General features: G+C 32.3%; 3 protein-coding genes and 1 non-coding gene across 4 annotated transcripts in view; 1 reads left to right on the top strand and 3 right to left on the bottom strand.

The window, feature by feature from the left end:
* LOC116015702 (valine--tRNA ligase, mitochondrial 1-like) overlaps window positions 1–3,053 on the bottom strand; it is an 8,978-nt gene extending 5,925 nt beyond the window's left edge. Inside the window, exons 1-9 of the mRNA XM_031255869.1 lie at window positions 2,836–3,053; window positions 2,689–2,739; window positions 2,531–2,602; window positions 2,140–2,202; window positions 1,792–1,961; window positions 1,590–1,662; window positions 1,087–1,152; window positions 888–971; window positions 429–506 (exon numbers count right to left, since the gene is read on the bottom strand). Of these exons, the coding sequence (XP_031111729.1) occupies window positions 429–506; window positions 888–971; window positions 1,087–1,152; window positions 1,590–1,662; window positions 1,792–1,961; window positions 2,140–2,202; window positions 2,531–2,602; window positions 2,689–2,739; window positions 2,836–2,838 (660 nt within the window). The 5' untranslated portion in view covers window positions 2,839–3,053. The remainder of the gene's footprint in view (window positions 1–428; window positions 507–887; window positions 972–1,086; window positions 1,153–1,589; window positions 1,663–1,791; window positions 1,962–2,139; window positions 2,203–2,530; window positions 2,603–2,688; window positions 2,740–2,835) is intronic.
* Window positions 3,054–4,808: 1,755 nt separating this feature from the next.
* On the bottom strand, window positions 4,809–9,884 carry LOC116015214 (MLO-like protein 2). Its single transcript, XM_031255241.1, has 15 exons — window positions 9,515–9,884; window positions 9,330–9,387; window positions 8,756–9,021; window positions 8,417–8,533; window positions 8,144–8,204; window positions 7,143–7,231; window positions 6,864–6,938; window positions 6,573–6,667; window positions 6,427–6,476; window positions 6,297–6,337; window positions 6,019–6,192; window positions 5,894–5,929; window positions 5,716–5,783; window positions 5,425–5,485; window positions 4,809–5,337 (listed from the first exon to the last, which is right to left on the bottom strand). The coding sequence occupies exons 1-15, from the start codon at window positions 9,635–9,637 to the stop codon at window positions 4,951–4,953; spliced, it is 1,701 nt and encodes a 566-aa protein (XP_031111101.1). The 5' UTR covers window positions 9,638–9,884; the 3' UTR covers window positions 4,809–4,950.
* A 5,522-nt stretch (window positions 9,885–15,406) lies between these two features.
* TRNAP-AGG lies at window positions 15,407–15,478 on the bottom strand. Its single transcript has one exon. It is a non-coding gene; the product is annotated as a tRNA-Pro (tRNA).
* A 3,876-nt stretch (window positions 15,479–19,354) lies between these two features.
* LOC116016596 (peroxidase 21) lies at window positions 19,355–24,481 on the top strand. Its single transcript, XM_031256933.1, has 6 exons — window positions 19,355–19,488; window positions 22,844–22,954; window positions 23,077–23,225; window positions 23,353–23,541; window positions 23,642–23,807; window positions 23,893–24,481. Exons 2-6 carry the CDS (start codon window positions 22,885–22,887, stop codon window positions 24,303–24,305), a joined length of 987 nt encoding a protein of 328 aa, XP_031112793.1. The 5' UTR covers window positions 19,355–19,488; window positions 22,844–22,884; the 3' UTR covers window positions 24,306–24,481.
* Window positions 24,482–24,733: the final 252 nt, after the last annotated feature.

Below are 24,733 nucleotides of genomic sequence, written 5' to 3'. Positions count from 1 at the left end.
AAAAAAAAAAATAAAAAAAAAAAAAAAAAAAAAAAAAAAAAAAAAAAAAAACCATTAGCAGATATTACAAATAAATATAGAGTAGCAAAAGCTTCTCTATTACAAAAATGTAATGTCAGATCTTAGTAGACTGAATAATAAATAAATATGGAGATGAAAACCCTTCAACTAGACAAATGTATTCATAAAATTCAAATTTTGTTTTTTTTTTTTATATAAGTTAGGCATCAATATTTTATATGTACATCTTTCCTTATAAGTTTGTACTCATAGTTTTTTTAAATGCATGTATATAGTTTGATTTTGTAGCTTTCTGAGTTTTGTAACAACTAATGTGTCCACACTTAGGCTAGCCTTTACGTCAGCTCATAAAATATAAGGCATTAGAATACGGAATGTGCTGCAAGCCATGGTTAGTTTGTACTCACTTCTGATACAAAGTTTTCACGGCCAAGATCATGCCTAGTCAATTTCCTTTCCCGCATGATCTTCTTCTCCACGACCACCTATGTTCAAATTTATGCAATATAATTAGGGAAAAGAAGGCAGTGAAGGAAATGTTCAATGAACATATAGACTAAGATAAGAATCCAGCATCACAGATTATGTGCCAGAATTTCATGTACTATCACAAACCATGATCTCCAGCATTAACAACAGCATCATTACCACACACCAATTGAATTTTGCATGGTTTCTTATTTTCTCTATCATTTTCTGATAAGAAACATTCTCTAATTTCATGTGAATGATGTGATCATATCATTCAAGACAATTTCTTCTAGCTTAAATCAAATGTGCATTGATTAACAATCAATAAAATAGACTACGGGTATTATATTGATAAATGATCAAAAAAAATAAACTCCAACGGTAAAATATTATACCTGTGTTGCTATTCCAGCATGGTCCATTCCAGGGACCCACAAAGTATTGTACCCAGACATTCTTCGCCAGCGAATGATCATATCCTTTTGTGCAAAAATAATAATCAAATTTGAAAAGAAAAATTCCTCCATAATAGTTACTTCGTAAATGATAATTGATAAACCCTCAACACTTCAAGCATGTGTGTTATTAAGATACCTCAATTGCAGCAGTCAATGCATGGCCTATATGTAGTGCACCGGTAACATTCGGCGGTGGCAAAACCTACATTTGTGCATAGGAAAAAGAGCATTCAACTTAAGTGACATTACTGAAGAACAAAAAGTGCTTGTAACAGTGTAGCTCCCCCACTTCTCATTCATGCTTCCTCCCCTTGCTCACCCCCATTGATCTCATTTTCACTCACATGTCTGGTTTTATAGTTTACATCTTCAGTTCAAGAACATGTCATGAATTCATGATATACTCTAAACCACAGTTCATCTTGTCTTTTCCCATCGCCAGATGTAATACAAAGAAACCCTCATTTCATCTTGACTTACGTTCAACACTAAGCAATAACCATTAAAAGTGAATGTCACCTTGGTTTACTAACTTGAAAACTTGGAGTCTTGGACTGTTGTTTGACAAGACTAAGGCTTAATTGAGCAAGCCACCAATAATCACAAAAACAAGCATTTAAGATAATTACGAAAACTTACAATTACAAAAGGTGGTTTGGAGCTGCTGGGATCAGCAACAAAGAATTCTGATTTTTCCCACCATGCATACCACCTATATCAATACATATTCTGAATTAGAATCACACGGCTAACTTATCAAGAAAAAGTATAACACAAGCACTGGTTCAAAATTGAATCTACCATAGACATGAAGTAGCAAAAGCGTGATAACCAAACTCACGATTTCTCAACAGCATTAGGATTGTATGCCTTTGCCATTTGAGTGGAAAGTTTTTTCTTCTCCCCCAAGGGTGTTTCAGGATCAACGAAATCCTCTGGATTCTCATCTCCACCCTCTCTTTTTGAGCTTTTCTTCTTAGATGTCTTGGGAGCATTGGCAGCTTGTTGTGCCTTAAGAACAAATTAAGAGAGTCAAAAAAAAAATAAAAAATCTGGCAATGATATGATAAAGTTTAAAGGCTGTTATTCTCTTCAATGTTGAGAGGAATGACAGAGACAGGCACTGCACCCCTTCATATATGCAGGATCGAAAAAATCACAAATGGATGGAAGGTTGGTTCAAATTTACCTGCAGTTTAGCTGCTTCTGCCTTTTGTGCAGCCTTGAGTTTCTTCAGTTCTTTCTCCCTAGCCTAAGATAAGAAAAGAAGATATTCATCACTGTTTAGAGCAAAGGTACACTACAAAATAAAAAACAATGCAAAGTAACAACATTCATTTCATTTTACTGCATTCTATTCAAGATGAGGAAGATTATGAAATTTCCATTTTATCTCAACTTAAAGATGCCATAAACGTCAGCTTCCAGTTGGGAAAATCTAATAACAACTATTTGGAAACACAATAAGCACTAAAAGATTAAACAAACAAATAAATAAATAAAAGAAGGAGATAGCATAAGGAAAAATTGAATTCATGAAGAAAGCAGCGAACATAACACAGATTTATAGGTGCTTAAACCTTTTCCTCTTTCTTCTTCTTCTTTTCGAGCTCTTCAGGAGTCAACTGTTTTCCCTCCGACGCTGCCCCCGCCTATGACAAAATTTAATCGCGTTGAGCTGAAAAGTATATCTCAATTGCGAATACTAAAAAAAGGTATTCATTTACGAAACTTTTACCCCAATTTTGCCATTGTTCTCCGTTTCCTGAGATTTTGTCTCTACTCCAGCCTATGAATCAGCAAAGTGAGTATAAAAGCATAAAGCACCAAAAGATAGAATTTATAACATAAGATTTGAATCAATCTGCCAGCATTTGGAGCTCACCATGGTGGCTGCTTTAGTGGTGAATCGAGGAGCAAATGAGAGATGCTTTGAGACTTGTCGCTCCGCAAGGTAGGGCGCGAAGCAAGAAGCCGGCGGCGGCAGTGATGGGCGGCGGATTGGAGTGAAGGAAGAAGGGTTTGCGAGAGTGCGGCGGAGCACAAAACTAGCGTAAGAAGCCGTAATGGAATCCTTAGTCAGTGTGAGTCACCCTGTGACGCTGTAAATTACTCCGTAGAATATTTCTATTTTGGAAATGATAAATGATAATGTAATAGGAGAATTACAGTTGATTCGCTGAAAAATATTTGAAGAAAATAAAATTCAAATTTCATGGAAAACAAATTACAAGGAAAATAGATTTCATTGTTTGGTTGGTGAAAAAGAAAATACTGGGAATATGAATTTCATTGTTTGGTTGGATTTGGAATGGTAATGAATTATGAATATAAAGACTAATATGCCCTTAACAATTAATAGTGATATTATATTATATTATTATTGATGAGGGTAAAATAATCTACTTGTTCAATACTTTCTTCCCAAACCCCATGGAAAACAAAATATCACCTCCTAACTAAGAAATTGTTTTCCTTCACTTTGGGAACTCAAGTTCCAATGGAAAACATTTTCCATCAAACCAAATAACAGAAAAACACATTTTCCTCCATTTCATGGAAAAGATTTTCCATCCAACCAAACACCCTCTTATATATATGAAATATTGGAATTGTTTGATAATTATCTCACAATCCAAATTCTTTGATCAAATAAATTACTTGTAAAAAAATGTTTAGTAAATGGCATGTTTATTAATAGTGAGTAACATATAAAATAATTTATATGATGATAATTATTTTTAGTTTTAAATTAAAAATTAAAATGAATTTATTATTATTTATTAATAAGTTGTTTTTTTATATATAAAAAAATTAATAAGTTGTTTATCAAACATGTTTGTGTATCTTAATACGGAGTATTATTTTTAAAATTAACACAATAATATAAGATTTGAAGTTTGTTTGTGTATAAAGAAGTTTCCAATTTCATGAAAAATATTATTCATTTCAACAATGCCACAACTATTGCTACTTTGTACTTTTTATGCCCTATTTTTTGGAACAAAAAAGTATTAAGCTGACAATTAATTTTAATAAATATGGTAATTAAGTCGTCTAATTGTAAATAAAACCTACCTCATAAACTAGTAAAATAGTACAATTATGTCATACTTAGTATTTTTTAGCAAATTACCACTGGTATGGTGCTAACTAGCCTAACATGTGGCTTTATGATACTTATTGAATTTTAATTTTAAAATTTTGAATTTGTAAATAGTACTGTTTATTACAAAATATTAGTCTTTTTTAAGAATACTAATTAAAATATAGTTACAAGTCATCATTGATGACTGATGTTCTAAAAAATAATAAATTTTTACAAAATAGTTTTTATTATAAATTGTACTATTTTACAAAAATGAAATAAAAGTTATATAATTAAAATTAATGTAAACATTAAGATGTCACGTGTTAGTCTAGTCAACATCACATTATAACTCTGTTTGGTAAAGCATATGTAGTTTAAAATAATAGTTTAATTTTTAAGGCTATTTTAAGTGACTTTTCAAAATAAGCTAGTAATTACCAGATTTTAACTTTTCCTCTCAAGCTAATTATACCAAACAAAACATAAACATGACATCAATGGTATTGGAGCTAATTACACATCTGCACTATACATCAATGGTATTGGAGCTAGGAGTTTCCTTATATTTTAATACACAATGGTCCAATTGAAACAATTTAAAAGGCCGGCATTGAAAACTTAAGGTACTAATTTGACATTTTGCCTATATGTTAATACACAATGGTCTAATTACAAGGTATGGCTCTTTTTTTTTTTTTTTTTTTTTTTTTTGTACAAGGATTGTTTGATGATGGCCGAATGAACTTGTGTATGTATGTCCTGTCTCATCGTATGATCATTGCGGGTAAAGATTTTATTATATTTAGTTGCAGTCGAAGTAGGAATTTCAATTGAAGTTTCATTTTTGTACACAATTGATTTCAGGAACATCTAATAATTAACACCACTACTACTTATGATTTCTATCTATCATCTCTCTCTTTTCTCAAATGAAAACTCTGCTGATTCCATTTCAATCTCACGCTGCAAAGGCTGGGGCTCACGCACTTGATGTCTGTTCTCTTCAGCTTGATCAAGCTCTCTGTGTTGATTAGACCATGGCAGGTTATCTTCAATGTCGTGTGCAGAAGCCCGGGCTGGCGAAGCCCCAACGCTGCTGTCGATCTCACTCCTGTAGTATTGCAGAAGGTGGATGGGAGATGTGCCGTGCAATGGAGTTCCAGGTCTGCTCGACAATGGCGTGACTGAGCCCGAATGGCGGTTCTGTCTTAGCTGCTTTCTTGCGGTCTGGTGCCAGCTCTTCAGCGCCTTCGCCACTCTCTCGTTGAAGATCGTTGGCTTCATGTTCGAGCCCATCTGTTGGAATCGAAACAACGTGGAATTTCGCTATTAGTTTAAAGTTTTAGTTGAGACAGGGGGACTTCAGGTCGGGAAGAATCTCACCTGTGTCACTAGAGCGTATAGGGGAAGAGTGACATAACTGCAGAGGACTTGAATGAGCACTCTGGGGAAACAGAAGATCAAGAGTGATGTTATTATGGACTGTTAGCAATGCTCAATTTCAATTTTTTTTTTTTGGTGACGAGGAAACAGTAACTATGTGCACTAAGTAAACTCTCTTGTAATTCTAGTCAGACCAGATCCATCTAAGTTGTTACATACTTTAACCAAGAAGGTCAATAGGCTGCTTCAGTTTCCTGTAGATTGAATGGATGGTTTGTAGAAAGGACTTACCCCATTGAGATTCTGATAACCAAATCTTCTGTTTTCTCATGAAAGCAGGATTTCAACCCAAATTCATACTGCATATATGCACAGAAGACTCATAGTGAATGGACTGTAAAATTGTAAATCTGTAATCTGTTCATATTTCAAATATATATACTCTGTTTCAAGTGATGATCTGACTTACCCAAGCCCATGCAAAGAAGGCAAGCTGGAATGCATTCTGTGAGAGTAAAACCAACACCGAAATAACTATGTCAGTCACAAATTGAAAAACGTGTTCTGTTTTAACTAAAAGTAGTCTGACCGAACCTGAAAAAGGACAAAGTGGATGAGGTAGAGCATAAGACGAGGGCGGTTGAACCAAAAGAGGTCATCCGCCGGCTGAACAACCGGAGTTCCCTTCACCACCTCTCCTCTTTCTTGGATCCTCAACCCCATCTTGGTTATTATCACCTGAAGCTTTGTCCCCACCAGCAAGATGATCTGCACATATAACAATACCCCTGGTCAAGTATATAATATATAAAATATAAACGTGCAGTCTCACTATCAGCTTAAAATTAATCTCTCGAGCATAAAGTCCTTACGACGAGTGGGATGAAGGGCAACCATAGATAGGAACGCGTGCCTGCAGGTTAGAGGAGATCAAGCTGTCAGAAACATGAATTCATATATTCACAAAGATGGGAAAGATGAGAATGGCTGCTGCTTTCTTACCATGAGTGTTGAAAAGCAGGAAGATAACTGCAAATAGCCATATTGGTGGACTGGTGCAGAAATGAAAACCATGTTATTATTATTATCTGCTAAAAACATGAAAGGGCTGAAGATACATACATTAACAGTTGGATTAAGGTTGTCACCTGATTCCTACCACAACTTTGAAATCTTCTTCCAGTGATCTCTTAATGTACTGCTGGAAATCGAAATTCAGTTGACTCTGTGGAGCTAAATGTGCCTAACAACAAAACACACCAAAATATTATTTAGGATAAGTAAAAATAGAGAAATTAAATGATGTGTTCTGTCTGAACTAAAAGTAGACCGGCCACAGTCTCTTTTTATGGGGTTAACTTTGGTACAAATAAAATTGAAAATTGTATGTTACGTTTCAACTAAAAATCTAATAATTGAAAGTGATCTGAAGAGCTTACAATGATAAACCCATGGCGTAGTGTCATATAATCCACCTTAGGAACTGACCTCACAAACTGTCTAAAGAAACACACCTGCAATTCCCCACAAGTAACCCCACATTAATACATGCAAGGAAGTTAAAATTGTGTCCGCATGAGCAGCTCAGTTAGTTACATATGTGAAGTTTGGGAACAACAATAAAAAAAGTTAAAATTGTAATTATGTTTAGTCTTGGGCAATGTTTAAAATATTGAAAATAATGATAAAAATAAAGAAGTTTTGGATTAGTGTCTTACAATCCAAAGAAGAAATGGAGAACGACTCCAAAAGCTAAGGTGTCTTCTACCAAACGAGGTGTCCCTTGCAAACCTAAATCTTTCTGGATCTGCAAATAAGAGTACAGTAGCAAAGCAAGTTGGCATAATCATTGATAATTTATATATTATGCTTACTTTTCTATATATGTATGAGTAAATATTATACTGTAACAGAATTAGTAGTGCTTAAAAAAGATATTTTTCTTATTTTCTTAGTTATAAATTAAATTCGTTAAATATAGTAATTTTTACATTGTGTTTATATTCTTATACACTTATAAATTCTTTTTAATTTTACATTTTTCTCTTTGTTTATGCTATATTGACTATTTATTTCCATTATTCCTATCTCATTATAATTTTACTAATTTTTTTATTAGGCATTTATTTAATATCGCAATGCGCCATATATATATATTTGACTAGTTATTATTTATAAAATAATATATAGTATCATAAAACCAAATAATCCATATATAAAATAAAAAAATTATTAACTATGTTAGCCGGCCTACTATTCTTTCTTAATATTACCTCATATATCAGGTGTGTTTCTTTTTACATCAACCAAAAATAGAAAAAATAAAATTTGACTTGACTTCCTTTCAAATTTTATTTTCCAACTTTTTTTTTTGTTGAAAATGTCTCCTTGACGACATTTCTTTTACTTTTTCTTCCTAATTATTTTTCATATATATATATATATATATATATATATATATATTTGGTGATGAGAAAAACTCGCAGTCACTACTCAAGTGTGTAGATAGACTGGGTAAATCATATTCCTATATAACAATTTACAAACCATACTAAGAAAGTCTTGTATGATAGACTAGATCAAGAGAGTACGTATTGACAATAATTGAATTTGTAATTTTTAGGTATGATAAGTATGCTCCACTGCTCAACAATTTAGTGTTAACATGTTGTATGTGTTTTCCAAGGCAAATAAAATAAGTAAATCCTACGTTAATTACCATGTGTGAACTGATATTCCAAGGTCTTTGTTTCTGATTCCCATGCTTTCCATTTTCTCATCTGATAACCATTCCAAACCAAATTATTCAGCTACGTTTACTAATTAAAAATAATAATAATAATTATATAAAATATTTTTATTTATATATTATTATAAGTAGAAATGAAAACAAAAAAATTGAAATAAACACCATCTTAATTACTACTGCAATTTAACATATGTAACTAATAAACAGACCATAATTTATTTATGAAAAAGGGAGAAAAAAAACCTTTAATCTGCCGAATGCCAAAGTGATTATACAATACAAGACGTGGAAAAGAGCCAAAACGAATATGAATATGTGCAGTTGATGTATGCCGTCTGCCGATATAAATGGAACCATCCCCTGCAATAATAATATAATATATGTTATTTTAAAAAAGTATTAATTTTATACTTTATTATATTCCAAGGAAATATTTTCTCTTTTTTTTTTCCAATAATTAAATGAAAAATGATAGTGATATCTGATTAATTTATATTCTTAAGATTAAGATAAACATATATGCAAGGCTATTAAGCTAAAGGCTAACAACAAAACGTCATGTCGTCACACGTAGTCACGTACCTCTTTGGCGCATTTGTCAGTTCCGCCGCCGGCCAAAATACGCCGATTACTCTCGCCTGAATCCTCGTCGGCGAACGCCAGAAGCAGCCTTCTTCTTCTTCCTTCGTCACCGTTGTCGCCGCCGGTGTCTTCCCCGTACTTGGCCTCCTCTTCATGTCTATCACAAGGGTGCCATGACTTTGCTAAGGACTTTGATATACATATTCTTAATATTGTCGATTGCCCTATTGTTAACAGCAGCGATATAAACCCTAGTAACATAAGCTCTGAAAAACAACAACAACAAGAGGATGGTGGTTAGTAAAAACCAAATCAGTTGTATAAACTAAGGAAATCGTCACTATTCCATGGTGTACACTACCTTAACCAACATAGGATCACACGAAATAAATCAGTCTAGATTATACATGGCTAATCGACTCAAAACAAGAAAATTTATAGGCTGTTTAGAGTCGAACTTGTACTAAGTTAACAATTTAACTAAATTCAACATATATCAAAATTATCATGTTACGTGCACTCAAAGTTATGTTAAATCTGATATGATAAAACAAAATTGTATATATATACTCACCAGCTTTAATCTTTTCCAGGGCTTCATACAAAGCCTTTTTGTTTCTCTTTTGCAGCAACTGCACAATTATAACATAATGGAAAATGAGAAAAACACTAAAGAAAAAGAGAGAAAATTGGGAAAGAAATTAAAAATATGTATAATTATATATGGATGTGAATAAAAAAAGTGTTTTTTAAACTAACCTTTCCGATCAAATGAATGACGTGTTCTATGACTATGGATACGGCGACGAGCACAAAGCAGACGGCGGCGACCGCCCAAGTGGGCGTTTCTTCAAGGGAACGACCACCACCTCCGCCAGCCATTTTTCTCGTCCGGCTGGCAACCTTAGTTTCCCCGAAATACTACGTTGTTGTTGTGATTCTTGTGAAACCTGGCTGGTTAGAATATTTAAGGCGGAGGAATTGAAATAGGAACGCACTGTATGGATCGTTTGAAAATTAAATGGAGGAGTCGATATGGTATTGACAAATTAAAAAGATGATAAGAAATAATGTGCAACCAAAAATGGTGTTTTATTTGTAAACATATACGTATGAGGTGAGGTGGATGGTGTGGCCAATAATACAGGTCTTAAACATGTAAAGCGAGGAAGTTTCAGAATATTAATAACAGAAATTTTGCTTCATAAGACCTTTGACCCGTGACTTGTATCAATGACCCTATGGTTAAATAATAAGGTAGGTATAACCACATCTCAATCATTATTCTATGAATCATGATTCACACATTTTTTTTAAAAAAATTGTGTGAGACCGACGAATCTCAAATATGTTATACATTTTATGTGTCAAAAAATATTACTCTGTATTTTTTTTTATTTACAAATTTAGTAAATATGTAATACTTTTCATTCTTATCGTGAAGCCAACATAATAGCAATGCCTTACCATCAATGGGTTGTTCTCTCAATTCCCTTTCCCTTTATTTAAATTTCAATTCCTTACCACTATCTGTTCGTAATCCTCTATTATTGGACTTGGGGGGTTTTTCTTCCCCAAGACCTTTTTATTCAATAAATTAATTTCGCTTTAAAAAAATGTAATACTTTTTAGTGAAAAATATAATACTTATTCATCTATAAAAAAATTATTCTTTCACAAAAAGAATTAAATAGGTCCTCAAACATGATATAAGAGAGCAATTATGTTCTTGATTTTTTTTTTAAAATTACAATTAATAAACACATTAGCTGCCAAGCACCTTGTGCTCAAATAGCATGTAGTGGCCTCCCTCAAATGAAAGGTCATGAGTTCGAGCCTCAGTGGAGGAGATATCGAAATTGACTCTTTGTGCTTCAACAGGTTGGGAAAAGTATAGATGAACAGATACTACAATGTAATAGGGTAAGTTGTATTATAAAAAAACACATTAGCTCGTCGATTTAATGCAATTAAACGGATAACTTGTCAAATTGTTGCAATTAAGTTAATTATATTTAACAAACCTAAGGTAAATTAAGTAAGAAGTTGATGAATATCGGTTTTTAATTAAAACATTGTAAAATTAATTTTTGAAAAAAAAAAGATCTCCGGACTCCAACACTTCTTTTTCCGACTAGACAGAGAAAGCATGCATGCTTTTGTATCTTTTTTATTATTTATTTATTATAAATAATCTCTTTAAATATGGTTTAATTGCATCAACAAGTTAATGTGTTTAATTATAAATTTTTAAAATTTAGACGTCCATTTTTAATATAAATTTTAAATGTCTAGTTGACCATTTTTCAGTTTTCACTCAACAGTATTATTTTTTTTCACATAAGATCGACAATCTCACACGTGTAAAATTAACACCTATACAAATTAGATTATAACTTGTATATGTATGCATGACCAGGCCATGCCACCTTTAGTTTTATCTTCATATCTTTGATTATATTCCCCACGGAATCAACCACTTATTAAATTATTATTATTAACTAATTTATAAGAGTGGCAATGTGGCATTACCTATATAAGTAGTAGTTATATGTAATTTTCAATTCTGTTTTTTCCCCTTCCATATTATAATAAATATATAAAAAGAATATTACTACAATGAGATAAAATTTGTGAAAGGTCAATTGACCCCAATATAATATAATACATTGAAGTAGCCTATTATTTGCAGTCAAGCTTTGCATTTGGCAATAAAATCCAACGATCTTGTGGACAAATATAAGGATTGATTATTCGTGACAAGCATTAAATAATTAATTAATTAATTAATTTGTTTTTTCAATCACAATAATTCATTTTTTTTGTACCTTTTTCTTTTAACTGGACCATATATAATTAATTAAGAGCATCTTATGCAACAAAAGTCTGTCAAAATCGACTTCTTTTTCTTGAATTTGTCAAACGAGGCCAGTCCACAGATAATTAGTTTGAACAAGTACTCCATAATTATGAAATATATAGATTGTAAAGGTAATACAATGTGTAAAAAGGAAAATATACTTGTAATTTCAATTTTTAGTCGCTTTCATGTCTTATTCATATTTGTCACATCAACAAGTATAATTGATGGAATAGAATCTGGGAGTCCCATAGTAGAACTCATGTAAAAATAATAGATCAGATAAAATGCCACGCATATGTAATAAGGTAACTGGAGGAGTTGCTCTCGAATAGGCCTGACCAAATTAAACTCATAGATTAGCATCTTTTTGCGAGATGTTAATTAATAATCTCACATGGATAAAATATAGAGAAACATGCATATAGGTTTATAACGTCATAGGTAAGAGTTTCTGTAGGAGGAGTCTATTGACATTTTTGATTTGAATTGATAAGATATGAACAACTTAAACTGATTTCCTTTATTGACTAAAGTCACAATATAGACTTTACTCAAAATGTACCTTTAGGCTTTAGATAGCAGCTGTGAGTTTTTTCATAAATCACATACTAACTAATTAATTATATTCTTTTTTTAATATGGTATGCAGAAGTAATTAGTCAAATATGTGTGCAATAATATATTATAAACACAGCCTGCAATTCCGCAAATATTTTATGTATGACTGTTGTTTTACATGCACACTTGATTTTCTTGTCACAAAATAATGAAAGAGATGTTACTCAATGACATTATTGTCGTCGGTCCAAACTATATCAAATATAATAGCAAATGCTTTATGAGCTTATTAAAAAAATATTATTGTCAATTCCTTCTCGATTAAGCCCATTGCATTGTGCATTTTTAGTGCAATTTAACTTTCGTGTACGTGATTTGTGAATTATTACATAATAACGAAGTTTATCCCGTGCACGTCATCATCGGGTAGTGATTGCGAGATTTCCCTCATTGTCACCCAAAAATAAAAAATTACAAGTGACTCATACTGCTGGTGAGCTGAGGGAAGATTTGTTAGGAACAAACAAGACACTAAAAGTTAATATGTATGACACTTTGAACATTGAATTGTTGGATAGAATGTGGTATTTTTAGAAAATTCAGAAAGCCAATTAAGGAACCAAACGACATATAGAGGAGACAAATATTAGAAGCAAAAATTCTATATATGTATATTAAACTGGTGATTAATTAAATTGATGACCTAGTCTTCCCACACTAATTAAGTATTTCCTCTTATTAATTAAATTAATTAATTCTCCATCGCTATACATTTTTTAGGTGACGAAAAAAATTCACAATTACTACTTGATAGTATGCACTGAGTAAGTTCACACATAAGAGATAAATTACATTAACCTAATATTCTACGTGACATACTTAATTGAGAGGTTGTTTGACATCCATTTTTCTTTATTATAATAATTGCACAGAGAATTTTTCTGATTTCGGAAAGACGACGTCGTAGATCTAGTGGCACGGCTTGTGGATCCACTGCATTGCCACTTCGCCACTCTACTTGCTTCACCACAATTCATTATTTTTTCTTTATTTACTATGACCATCCAATCTTGATTAGTTCAAAGTTTAGGTACTGAGAATCCATATTGTTGAAATATTAGATATCAAATTAATTTAATAAACTTAGTCTAATAGATCGATATTCAAAAATTTAATGAAACGATCTGAGCATCAACTCAACCAAAAATTCATGTTAAGCACCCAAGTATGTGCATCATACACTACATTTAATGTGGAGCTTTGCCTGATAATTGTATCTAGTTGGGCATTTAGAATTTCATAAAAGCCTGTGCATACCTAGATCCAATTTTAGTTAATTTAACATTATTATTGTTGTTGTTATGGGAAATTGTAAGTGCCAATATACACTTATCCTTGGTACCAAAGAAGGGGTTGAAGGGCTTGTTGCAAATGCTAGTTCTAATTGTGTCACTCATGAAAGTGACTTATCCAATATACACTTATTTTGGTTGAGAAACTCATTACTACTAAATAAGGGTATGTACTTTGTAAATTCAGCTCTTATATAATAACTTGCAAATCACATATAAGATGTAAAGTGTAGTAAGAAAATCATAATAATACTTGCAAGAATTACATTTGTGATTTTCATATACAAAAAATGATGTTACTCGTACTTGACCACTCTTTTCAAGGCAATTGCACTCAACTCTTTCCAGAGATAATGAAATTTGGGTTTCATACATATATACTCAATAATGTAAGCCAAATTATACATGATCTCATATCATTTGACTTCATTAAATATTCTAGATCTACATACTATGACCTTTTACATGCTAATTACAAATACCTTGAGTTAACCAAACTCATTCATCACAAGTGGTGAAGAGAAAATGTTAAAAGTAGTGCTCATGAACAAATTAAGACATAATGTGTTTGATTATATAACCGTTGAATCGTACCGCATAGTATTATACATAAATTATCTCCTTTCTAACGAAGCAAAACTGAATAACAAATTTTGACGAAGTAGACCACGAATTTATTTCAAGCAAACAATCAATTTAATCAAATACGAAAATAATCTAAGATTTTAATTATAGCTCCGACTGTGCGTGTATAGTTTGAACATAATAACGTTGATACTTGATAGGTGTAGACTTGGTATGGTACGATCATATATTTCGATTGGTACAATCACAATATTATGACCCCATTTTCAATGCAAATTAAATGAGAAGAAACAAGTTACAAGACGGCAATTCTATTCAAGCTGCTCGAGATTGTAGGGCGTTTGGATGGTGGTCCGGTAGGAGATGAAGATGGTCGGAAAATGATTGATACGGCTGACGACGTCGTCTGTTATGAAATTAATGGCTGGATGGGCTTCATAGTCTACCCTCCCACGACCAAATCATTTAGAATTATTGCTTGCTGTTATAAAAATATAAATAAATAAATAGCACCGACTTCATTGAAACTTAGGAAACTGACCATACAAAGCACAATGATTTATGGCATCTTAAAAGTTGACAAGACAATATCATCTTAGATAGTATAGTGATTGCAAAATACCTTTGTGGTTTGATGGTATTATTGTTGCTTTCTTTAAGTAATGTTTCTGATTTGAGTCTTATCTCAATTAAAGGTCACTATAATTTGTTGAATATTTTGTCCATCCGGATTCACCTCCTCCCTTATTTGTTAATGTACTGAACTTTTGATTTGAGTAACTAAGTTAATGCAATTTCGTTGTGTGCTTTGAAAAAAAAAAAAACTACAAGTAAAACGAGTTTTCTAAAGCAACAGTCATTATTGCATGGACCATGGTCCACACAGCTGTGTGGACCATAAGTAAAAGGTACATTTTTAATATACTAAAAGTACATTATTTTAGGGTACATTATTTTTGTACTAAAAGTATATTATTTAATATATACTATCAAATAATGTACATACAGTACAAAAATAATGTACCTTCAGCACAAAAATAATGTACTTTTAATTTTTGATCCACACAATTGTGTGGACCATGGTCCATGCAATAATTTGCCCTAAAGCAAATAAGCGAGTTCGAGCATCCTATATTGAGAACTTTGAGGTTGTGGACAAAGGAAAAACACAGTTTCGAAAGATGTTATGGGTTCGGCCCAATACTAATGGGAATGGTCTTTTGATGGCGATATTGGGCCAGAAAAACAGCATGGTTTAGGTCCAACAGAAAAGCATCAGAGTGAAAAAGAACTGGGGCATTCCGAGAATTGAACTCGGGACCTCTCGCACCCTAAGCGAGAATCATACCACTAGACCAAATGCCCACTTTGAGCAGTCCCTAATTCGAAAGAATATAATTGATCAATTCAAACATTGAAGCTAACAGCATTATACCCACACCCCTGCATGGTTGAAACTTTGCTGGTGAATTGGTGTAGTGTTGCTACTTCTTTTTTGAGTGACGATGAAAACTACAACCACTATATGAGGGTAGACATTAATTAAGTAAATTATCTCATTATATTGTAATTCCAGTCGATAAAGGATCATAATAAGATAAACTAACATATATTGTACATAGCTATTCGACTCAAATTAAAAAGACATATAGGTTGTTCTTGCTGTGAATCAAAGTTGTAACCTTATGATTATCAAGTCAACAACTTGACAAACTTGGTCGGGGTTACCCACAATGCAAGTGTTGCTATTTTTGCATCCAATGATTCTTGCACTTCTCTATATTATGCTTCTAATTACTAGTGGTTTAACTTTAATTTTTTTTAATAAATACAACACTTTTTTATGCTAATTAGGCTCGGCCTAGAAAACCCAAATTGTAGATTGTGATTAAAAAAAAAAAAAAAAAACTAAAGAAAGATGGTTAATTTACTTGAAACAGTGTTGGGGGAGATTTCATAGGTGGGGCAAGAATGATTAATTTCAACAGCTTCATTGTTTATATTTGTGTTAGCTGTAATGAAGATAGTTTATATATAGTGTCCTCACTCCCCTCCATGGCTTTAGGAAGCTAGGACTAAGGTAATTAAATTTTAAAATTTTAATGTTAATGGTCCATTTGAAAGTGTGTGGTGTATTTTATCACTTTTAATTTTACAAATTGTTATAATTAATTTTTTTAATAGATCGGAAGGGAGGGAACAAGTTGTTATAATTAGTTGTCAGCATCAAATTACAATTGCAACTTGTTTAATTTGTGTTACGAAATTCTTGAATAAAAATGCATTGTAAACCGATGAAAAGAAAATATAAAATAAAATTGGACGAGCTGTCGAATAGAGGTTAAATGGTCAAGTTCAACATCGTGACGCTGACTGAAATGCAAGTATAAAGAATTAAAGTTATGTTTTATTATTTATTACTTTATTTATATAATTATTTTAATTTATGTAATGATAAAGACTTATTCTGATAAGTCATACTTCCAACCTTATCGATCTTCTTCTTATTTTTCTTCGTCTTCTTTTGGCTGCAGCCAAGTTTTGAATTTCATAATCTGGGTCAGGTTTATTATATTCTTGGCTTCTTGTGGCTGCCACATTTTTGACTTCAACTAATGGCACTTCATATATCCCCTCATTGTCCCCATTCCTCATTAATACTAATATTAATTTTAGAATCAAGCGTTTATCATTCGCTAGAAGTTGTAATTTTATTTATTTATATACTGCCACCACATTTTCGAGAGACAGGGTGTTCGACTTGACCCTTCACCAACCTAAATTTAGCAATTCTCTTAAACATTAATTAATGAATTTGATCATTTACGTACTAAGCCTCAGCTCAATAATTAAGCCACCTATTCATAATGTCCTAAATCAATTCTATCTCAAATTGAGTTGAAGCATGCATAGATCAGATTAGGCAAAACAGTGTAGTGAAAGTGACATACTTTTTTGATACTTATCCACTTGCTAAAGAATACCATTTATTTGATACATTTCAATTGTGAGGGTATTGGGATCTGGTTTCCCGATCCTTTAGTTGTGCATCTTGTCTTGCCATATTTCTAAGTTAGGTAGTTGAAGAAAATAAGAAATAGTGTGCCCTTGTAATCCAGCATGCATGAGTTTTACTTTGTGTCTGTTTGGAAAAAAAAAAGTCAATCGTTTAATTTAGTGTACAATGATCCAAGTTTCAAAGTAACATGGTTAATAATATTTGTTTTTTGAGTAACATGGTTAATAATATAATCATTTGCCCGCGCATATTTTATAATCGTGATGCACATATAGTGTAATGTTTATATAAATTAAAATTTATTTTTATTAAAATATATATAAAAATAACATTTCAACCTAGTAAAATAAATGTAAATATATGTGATTACTTGCAGTTTAGTGTTTATGCATATTAATTGAGGTATAGATTTATAATTATATAGAACAAATATTATGAATATAGTATATATGATAAGTGCTATTAAACATAATGCACCTATTGTGTAATGTTTATGCACGTATATATGTTAAACTTTATTTTTATGAACATAAAGAAAAACATTATGTGTTGAGCCAAGCAGTCCGTTTCTTCGTGTGATTATATCGAGTGGTTGTCTAATCCTCATCCTTATCTTTGCTCAAATGAAACATTAAACGATTCATACAAAGGTTGAACACTTTTAGAACATGAGAGAATGTTTCAACAAAGTGTTATTTTTTTTGGTGCGTCTGCCTTTGCTTAAAGTAGGAATTATCTAACTCTTCTGAATTTGGCTCCACCTACATCAGGTCATCAGCAAGCAGATGCCCAACAACTCTTCAGGAAGATTCTCAAGGATCGTCGTACCATGCCTTTTAGTCTGACCAATATCCGCAAATTGTGACAAAATAAAGCATATTTGTCAAATTAATATCAAATAGATCAAGTGTCATGTTAGCACCTGCAAGAGATATGTTGAGCACGCACACATGCATACACACGCACATATATGTGTATACGTATGTGCGCGCGTAGTCCAATCAATTATCAGCTCAATCAAATCTTTCAAATAGGTCTAATCATATGATACCAAATAAAAATATAATATCCATAAATAATCAACATCATATCCTAATTTTTTGTGTAGTAGTGTAACCAGTCTCCCCCACCATTGTATCTCCAAACCCCTAACTGCCCAAGCACCCCAAAGTCCCAAACCATCCAAACACATTAGGTTTACAAATTACAAGTAATAATTAATTTCGCCAATTATTATGCTTCTCAAAATAAAAAAGAAATTATTTTTGGCTCAAAGATCAGTTGTACTTAAATCTAACAAATGAAGAAAAATAATAGAAAAGGACAAAAGCTCCTTTGAAAATATTGTCCTCATCGGTCCACACTCCATCATGTGATACATATATATACTAATCTGTTTATGAATTATTGTGATGGATCAAGAAAATAAATAATTAAATAAAAGATAAAAAAAATTCTAATTATTGAAATGGATTAAAGTATTATATATGGTACACAAAGTCAATGTCATTATCTACTTAATAAGCTTTTTTATGAATAAGAAAAACGTAATCAATTACGTGAAGTTTATTTCATCTTCTTGTGATAAATAATAAATAAAACGCTACGGAATATTTATGAAAAATATATACTATGATACAATGTAATAATTTTTCATATCTATTGACTAAACCCTCTTAATTGAACCCATTACACAAGTTTTTGTGTAATTTGCAAGTTATATTATTACACATAAGTGTGATTTATTCAATGCACACAATTGAATAGTGACGGCAGATTCTCTTATTACCCAACAAAAAAGTCAAATAATATACTGCGAGACTATTAATTCAGTTTTAACTTGACTCGGGTTATACTCATAAAGTTTGATTTTTATTCAAAAGAGAGCACGGCTCATAATTCTTTAACATAATATACCATTTAAGAGACTCTAACATTCAACATTGTAGTTATATTAATACAATGATGCGCCAAGGACCTTGTGATCTAATGACACCAAATTACTCTTTTATATAGAAGATTGTGGGTTCGAATCTCTGCATTGTAACAGTATCAACAGTACTCTTTTTTTTTTTTCTTTATATCATTAATAATATTTGAACTTATGCCTTGCCGCGGTTAGCAGACCAAAATGTATACCCAATGAATTAATGATTGGGCCTAGGAAATTAAATGTGCAATTGTTATTTGTACAAGTTGTAAGCAATAAATGTGCCACGCCATCCAGTATCTTCCAAATTTCAATTAGTATAAGTATCCCTCCAAAATGTTAATCAATACCACATCATATCGATCAGATCATACTTTCTTCATCAATAATGCTAGCTTAGCTTCTAGCTTTCTTCTATTCATACAGGTATTCTTCTTCTTCTTCTTCAGCTTTTTCTTGAATTTGCTTTTGATGCTTATATATCTGTATCTTAATTATACGTGTCAACATTAGAGAAATTCGTATTCGGCTTTGACAACTACTTAAGTTTTTAAAATTTAATTTATTCTTCTTAATACAACCAATTTTGCAGTTTAGATATATAGCATACATCATATCAACGAATGTTGCAAAGTTAGAAAAATGACCATGAAAAGTTAGTTAAGAGTTTTTAATATTTGTTCATTAAAATTAATACTTCTGTCACTTTAATGAGTAACTCTGCTGTAATATTGACAACTTTGAAAATATAAGTGATAACATATATAATTGAAGGATTGAATCGATTAATTGAGCTTCTTAATTTATAAAAATAAAAATGTGATAGGCTTGCCATGAGTATTTAATTTGACAAATTATTAGTGGGGCGTGGATGCAATTTGTCAAATGTCTACCACTACTTAGGCTTCACAATTTACAAGTAAATAGCCCAAAATAATCATCAAGGGCAAATTATGCAGGTCCACCTTGCAAGGTGGACCTGAATCCAAAACTACGTCGTTTTGCCTCTTTATTATTATTATTATTATTATTATAAATTAGTAAACACATTGCTGAATTAGAGTTGCCCAAAAATGTGTGAATGTAGAGGTTTCAAAGTGTGAATGTAGAGTATAGAAATCGTGAATGTAGACTTATGATTGTGTGAATGTAGAGTTGCCTAGAAATGTGTGAATGTAGAGGTTTCAAAGTGTGAATGTAGAGTATAGAAATCGTGAATGTAGAGTTATGCATGTGTGAATCTGTAATAGAGTTAAAAGTTCTAGTAACTTGTAGCCCTGTAATGTGTGAATGTAGAGTTCTTAAGTTGTGAATATAGAGTACATGACCTGTGAATATAGAGTTTTGAATGTGTGAATGCATAACAGTGGTAATATATAGTTACTAAACATATAATCCTAATGTATGAATGTGGAGTTTACAAAGTGTGAATGTAAAGTATCATATAATCCTGTAATATGTGAATGTGGAGTTTACAAAGTGTGAATGTAGAGTATAGTGTATGTGAATGTAGACCCAGGTCCACCTTGCAAGGTGGACCTGGGTCCACGGCATAACAATCCATCATCAAGATCAGTATAGTAACATGTTGCATTTATTTAATATTTTTCTTATTAATTAGTTTATTATAATAATATTTCAACATTTTAGTGGTCCAGTAATTTAGGCATATACTTAAATATGTTCGTACGCATATATAATACATGTAACACATAAAACTCTTATAATATAATATGTATTTTTTTTTTATAGTGTGAGTGTTAATTTTAAATAGAATTTAGTAAAGAATTTAACGAGCGAGAGCTATAAGTGTGAATATGATAATATGATGATGTATGCAATTTAGGGTCATAATTGATAATTCATCCCCCACTTAGAAACTTCGAGGCCACTAATATTTGTGTGCGTCGCCAACATAACCTTAGTGGATACATAACTAATGAATCCACGAACAAACTTTGTTTGCAAGTTACACCATCTATCCAAATTTCATGATTTCAACCTATGGGATACATTCTAGAGAAGAAATAATAGTAACGTGTTCTACTTTTTATATATTTATTAGTAATAGACAATTTTGTTGAAATTGATGGATTTTCTCTTTTACTTTATGGATCTAGTATTTAGAGTCGGCCCTGGCCATGTCTTGTCAGTGCAAAAGCACAGGGTCTATCCCGAAATTTTTGAGGCCCAATTTTAAAATATATGTATAAAGTTATTATTTTTATACTTGATAATTATGTTTTTAGAATCTATAGATTGGTCTTAAATTGTAACTGAAAATTAAATTTTGCAAAAGAATTGACATTGGAGTTTTGGTAAATAATTTTGTATTTAAATATGCACTAAAAACGTTATTTTTAAATTAAATTTTGAATTGTTGTTTTTTCATTGTTGAAATTTTTTATTATATTTGGACAAAATTTTTATTTTTGTTATAGAATACAATAACTTTCAAATAGATTTGGACTCAATTACCTTAGTGATACAGATCTTCTATACTTCTATGGTTATCTTACAGGAGTCTTTTGAAATTATGTTTTTTTTTTATTTAAATTACCTCTATAAATAGACATGACACCTATTTTTAATGTAATAATCCTAACTAGTATTGTGTTGTATTTGGTATAATTACTTGTGTAACAAGTTGTATCGAGTACCAATGGCAAATAACCTAGCTTGTAACTTGCTGCATAGGAACCACACATTAATAATTTTAAATTAGCAAGATACCCTGGCCTTCTAGTTCAATAACAATAAACTAATTATACATACATACATATACACACACACACAAAGTATTCGTGATGCTAATCTTCGTAGGATTGCAAGACAATAGGGGAGGAGTGGAGGGCTCACTCCCCCCCCCCCCCAAAAAAAGCATGTATAATGTACATGCATAGCATTTAATAATATAATACTACTTGCATGAAAAATATTTATTAAAAAAATTATACTATATCATTAACTTTTAGTTGGTTTTCTTAGTACGATTTATATTTCAAGTGTGATTTGTAAGTTATTACACAGAGTGCAATTTATCCCATATATAATCTTGAGTAGTAACTACGAATTTCCTCATCATCACCCAAATTATGAAGGATTGTAGTACTTATTAAATACTCCATCTATACCATTTTATTTGTTGTACTTACTATTCATTGGTCAAATCACATTTTTTCTTTGTTTATTTTCTTTAGTATTTTTTACTTATTTTGATTTTTTTTTTTGGTGTTTAATAGTTCTTTCCGTGTAGTTTCTAAATATAGAAATATTGTATAATAATAAACTTAATATTATCAAAAATTAGATTAAAAATAATTTTAATTAAGCCTAATTAATCGAATTAGACACACAAAATGGGAGGGAGAGGGTATTACATTACATAAAGCCCAACAAGAAAACTTTAAGTACAATACCTACTTTCCTATCTTGTTCTAAGGTTTGAAAAGATGGGTTTTCAAGCTAAGGCTGCTAGTGGTGAGTTGACAATGCAAAGTGATTGTACAAATTAATGTTTCTATATAAACATGGGTTTTAGCTATAAATAAAAAACAATAATGAAAAACAGTTGCTTTCGGTGGGAGCCTAGCAAAGGCCAGGCGTGGTGAAGAATAGCCCAAAGGTCTATTTAAAGAATAGTTGCGTATTTGGCTGCTAGTAGTGGATGCATGTTTAGTGGCACAAGGCCCCTTGCAACCTTGCACTATATTTTTTCTTTTGTTTTAATGTGCAACTTATACTCTTATATAAACATTAGAGTTTGCCCATTTGTTTGCAGGTTCATCAACATCAGCAATTGGAATCCCAAACCCAAAAACAATGGCCATTCCCATCTTCAAATCCATCTTCCTTCTATCCTTGCTACCCTTTCTTTTCCATATTCGTTGTGGTAATTTTCTCTTCTGTCGGTGCACATTTTGTATAATTAAGTATCGGTGTCAACTGATGTACGACGTTTTATATATATTAGTATTAGGTAACTGATGAAGTGTGTTATTTATATATATGTAGCAAAAGGTGATCTCCAGATGGGTTACTACTCGGAGAGCTGCCCAAGAGCGGAAGACATCATCAAGGAACAAGTGATCAAGTTGTACGAGGAGCATGGGAACACTGCTGTTTCTTGGCTTAGAAACCTCTTCCATGATTGTATGGTTAAGGTATGTGTATATATATGATTAATTCTATCATAAAATTACTAATTAAGTCACCTTATCTTAATTATATATGTATTGGACTGATCGACGTCTATAGTAATGTAATGGTAAATTTCATGTGTGTATATAGTCATGTGATGCATCGATACTTTTGGACTCGGTAGCTGGTGTGGAATCAGAAAGGCAATCACCAAGAAACTTTGGAATGAGAAATTTCAAGTATATTCAGACCATCAAAGCTGCCCTGGAGGAGGAATGCCCTAACACCGTTTCTTGTGCTGATATTGTAGCTCTTTCAGCTAGAGACGGTGCTGTTATGGTAATAACACCGTAACAATTACAATATTCTTTTTTTTTTTTTTTCTGTTTGGCTATTACCGATTTAAAATATACATATACATTTCAATTTGTGAGTATAGTTAAAAGGGCCACGGGCCGAAATGAAGACCGGGAGGAGGGATAGCAAGGAAAACTATTTAGCAGAAGTTGAGAGCTTCATCCCCAACCACAACGACTCCATGGAACTAGTTCTGTCACGATTCCAGTCCATTGGAGTCGATACAGAAGGAACTGTCGCCCTCCTAGGTAATTAAAATAATACGACATCGATTTTATTAAATGATTATAGTACGAAAAATTGTACCAAAATGTTTTATTTATGTTACGTTAGGTGCCCACTCAGTGGGGCGGGTTCACTGCATCAACATTGTCCACAGGCTATACCCCACCGTGGACCCGACGCTGGACCCCACCTACGCCGACTACCTGAAGCTCCGGTGCCCGTCGGCGGAGCCTGACCCGAAGGCGGTGGAACCGACATACGCCAGAAACGACCGGAAAACACCCATGATCCTGGACAACATGTACTACAAGAACATTCTGGAACACAAGGGGCTGTTGGTAGTTGATGAACTGTTGGCCACTCATCCTGCGACCGCTCCTTTTGTGGAGAAGATGGCGGCGGATAACCAGTATTTTCACGACCAGTTCGCTCGGGCTCTGGTCGTTCTGTCGGAGAATAATCCGCTCACCGGCGACCAAGGGGAGATCAGGAAGAATTGTCGCTACGTTAATAGTAACTAAAAATAATAACAATGTTGCTAGTTAGCTAGCTAGCGGTTGAGACTTGAGAATTAATCTCTCTCAGCTCATATCAACTGTAAACTACTGCCAAGTGGCAAGTGTAAGTGTCATCACCTATATCAAATTAAACTCGTCATCTTTAAATACCTGAATAAGGTATGTTTTATCTTTTTTAAGATGTGTATTACTCCGTGTTTAGTTTGGTCCAAAAACTAATGTGGGAAGGATACCTATTTATTAATTAAATCTTATTAAGGTACCAATCTCTTCCTTAGAGATCCCAACTTGACAACAAACAAAATATTCTAGAGAGGCCGTCTCGGAGGCCTTGTAAAGACCCTCAACCAATGGACGGGCTGCAACATCACATCAATAGAGAAATTTATAGCCATCTCACCTAATGATGAGCCACTGAATCACTAGTTTAC

This window comes from Ipomoea triloba, chromosome 4 (assembly GCF_003576645.1).
Source record: "Ipomoea triloba cultivar NCNSP0323 chromosome 4, ASM357664v1".
NCBI lineage: Eukaryota > Viridiplantae > Streptophyta > Magnoliopsida > Solanales > Convolvulaceae > Ipomoea > Ipomoea triloba.
Note: the sequence above shows the minus strand (reverse complement) of the source record. Positions and strands in the feature narration are given on the sequence as shown.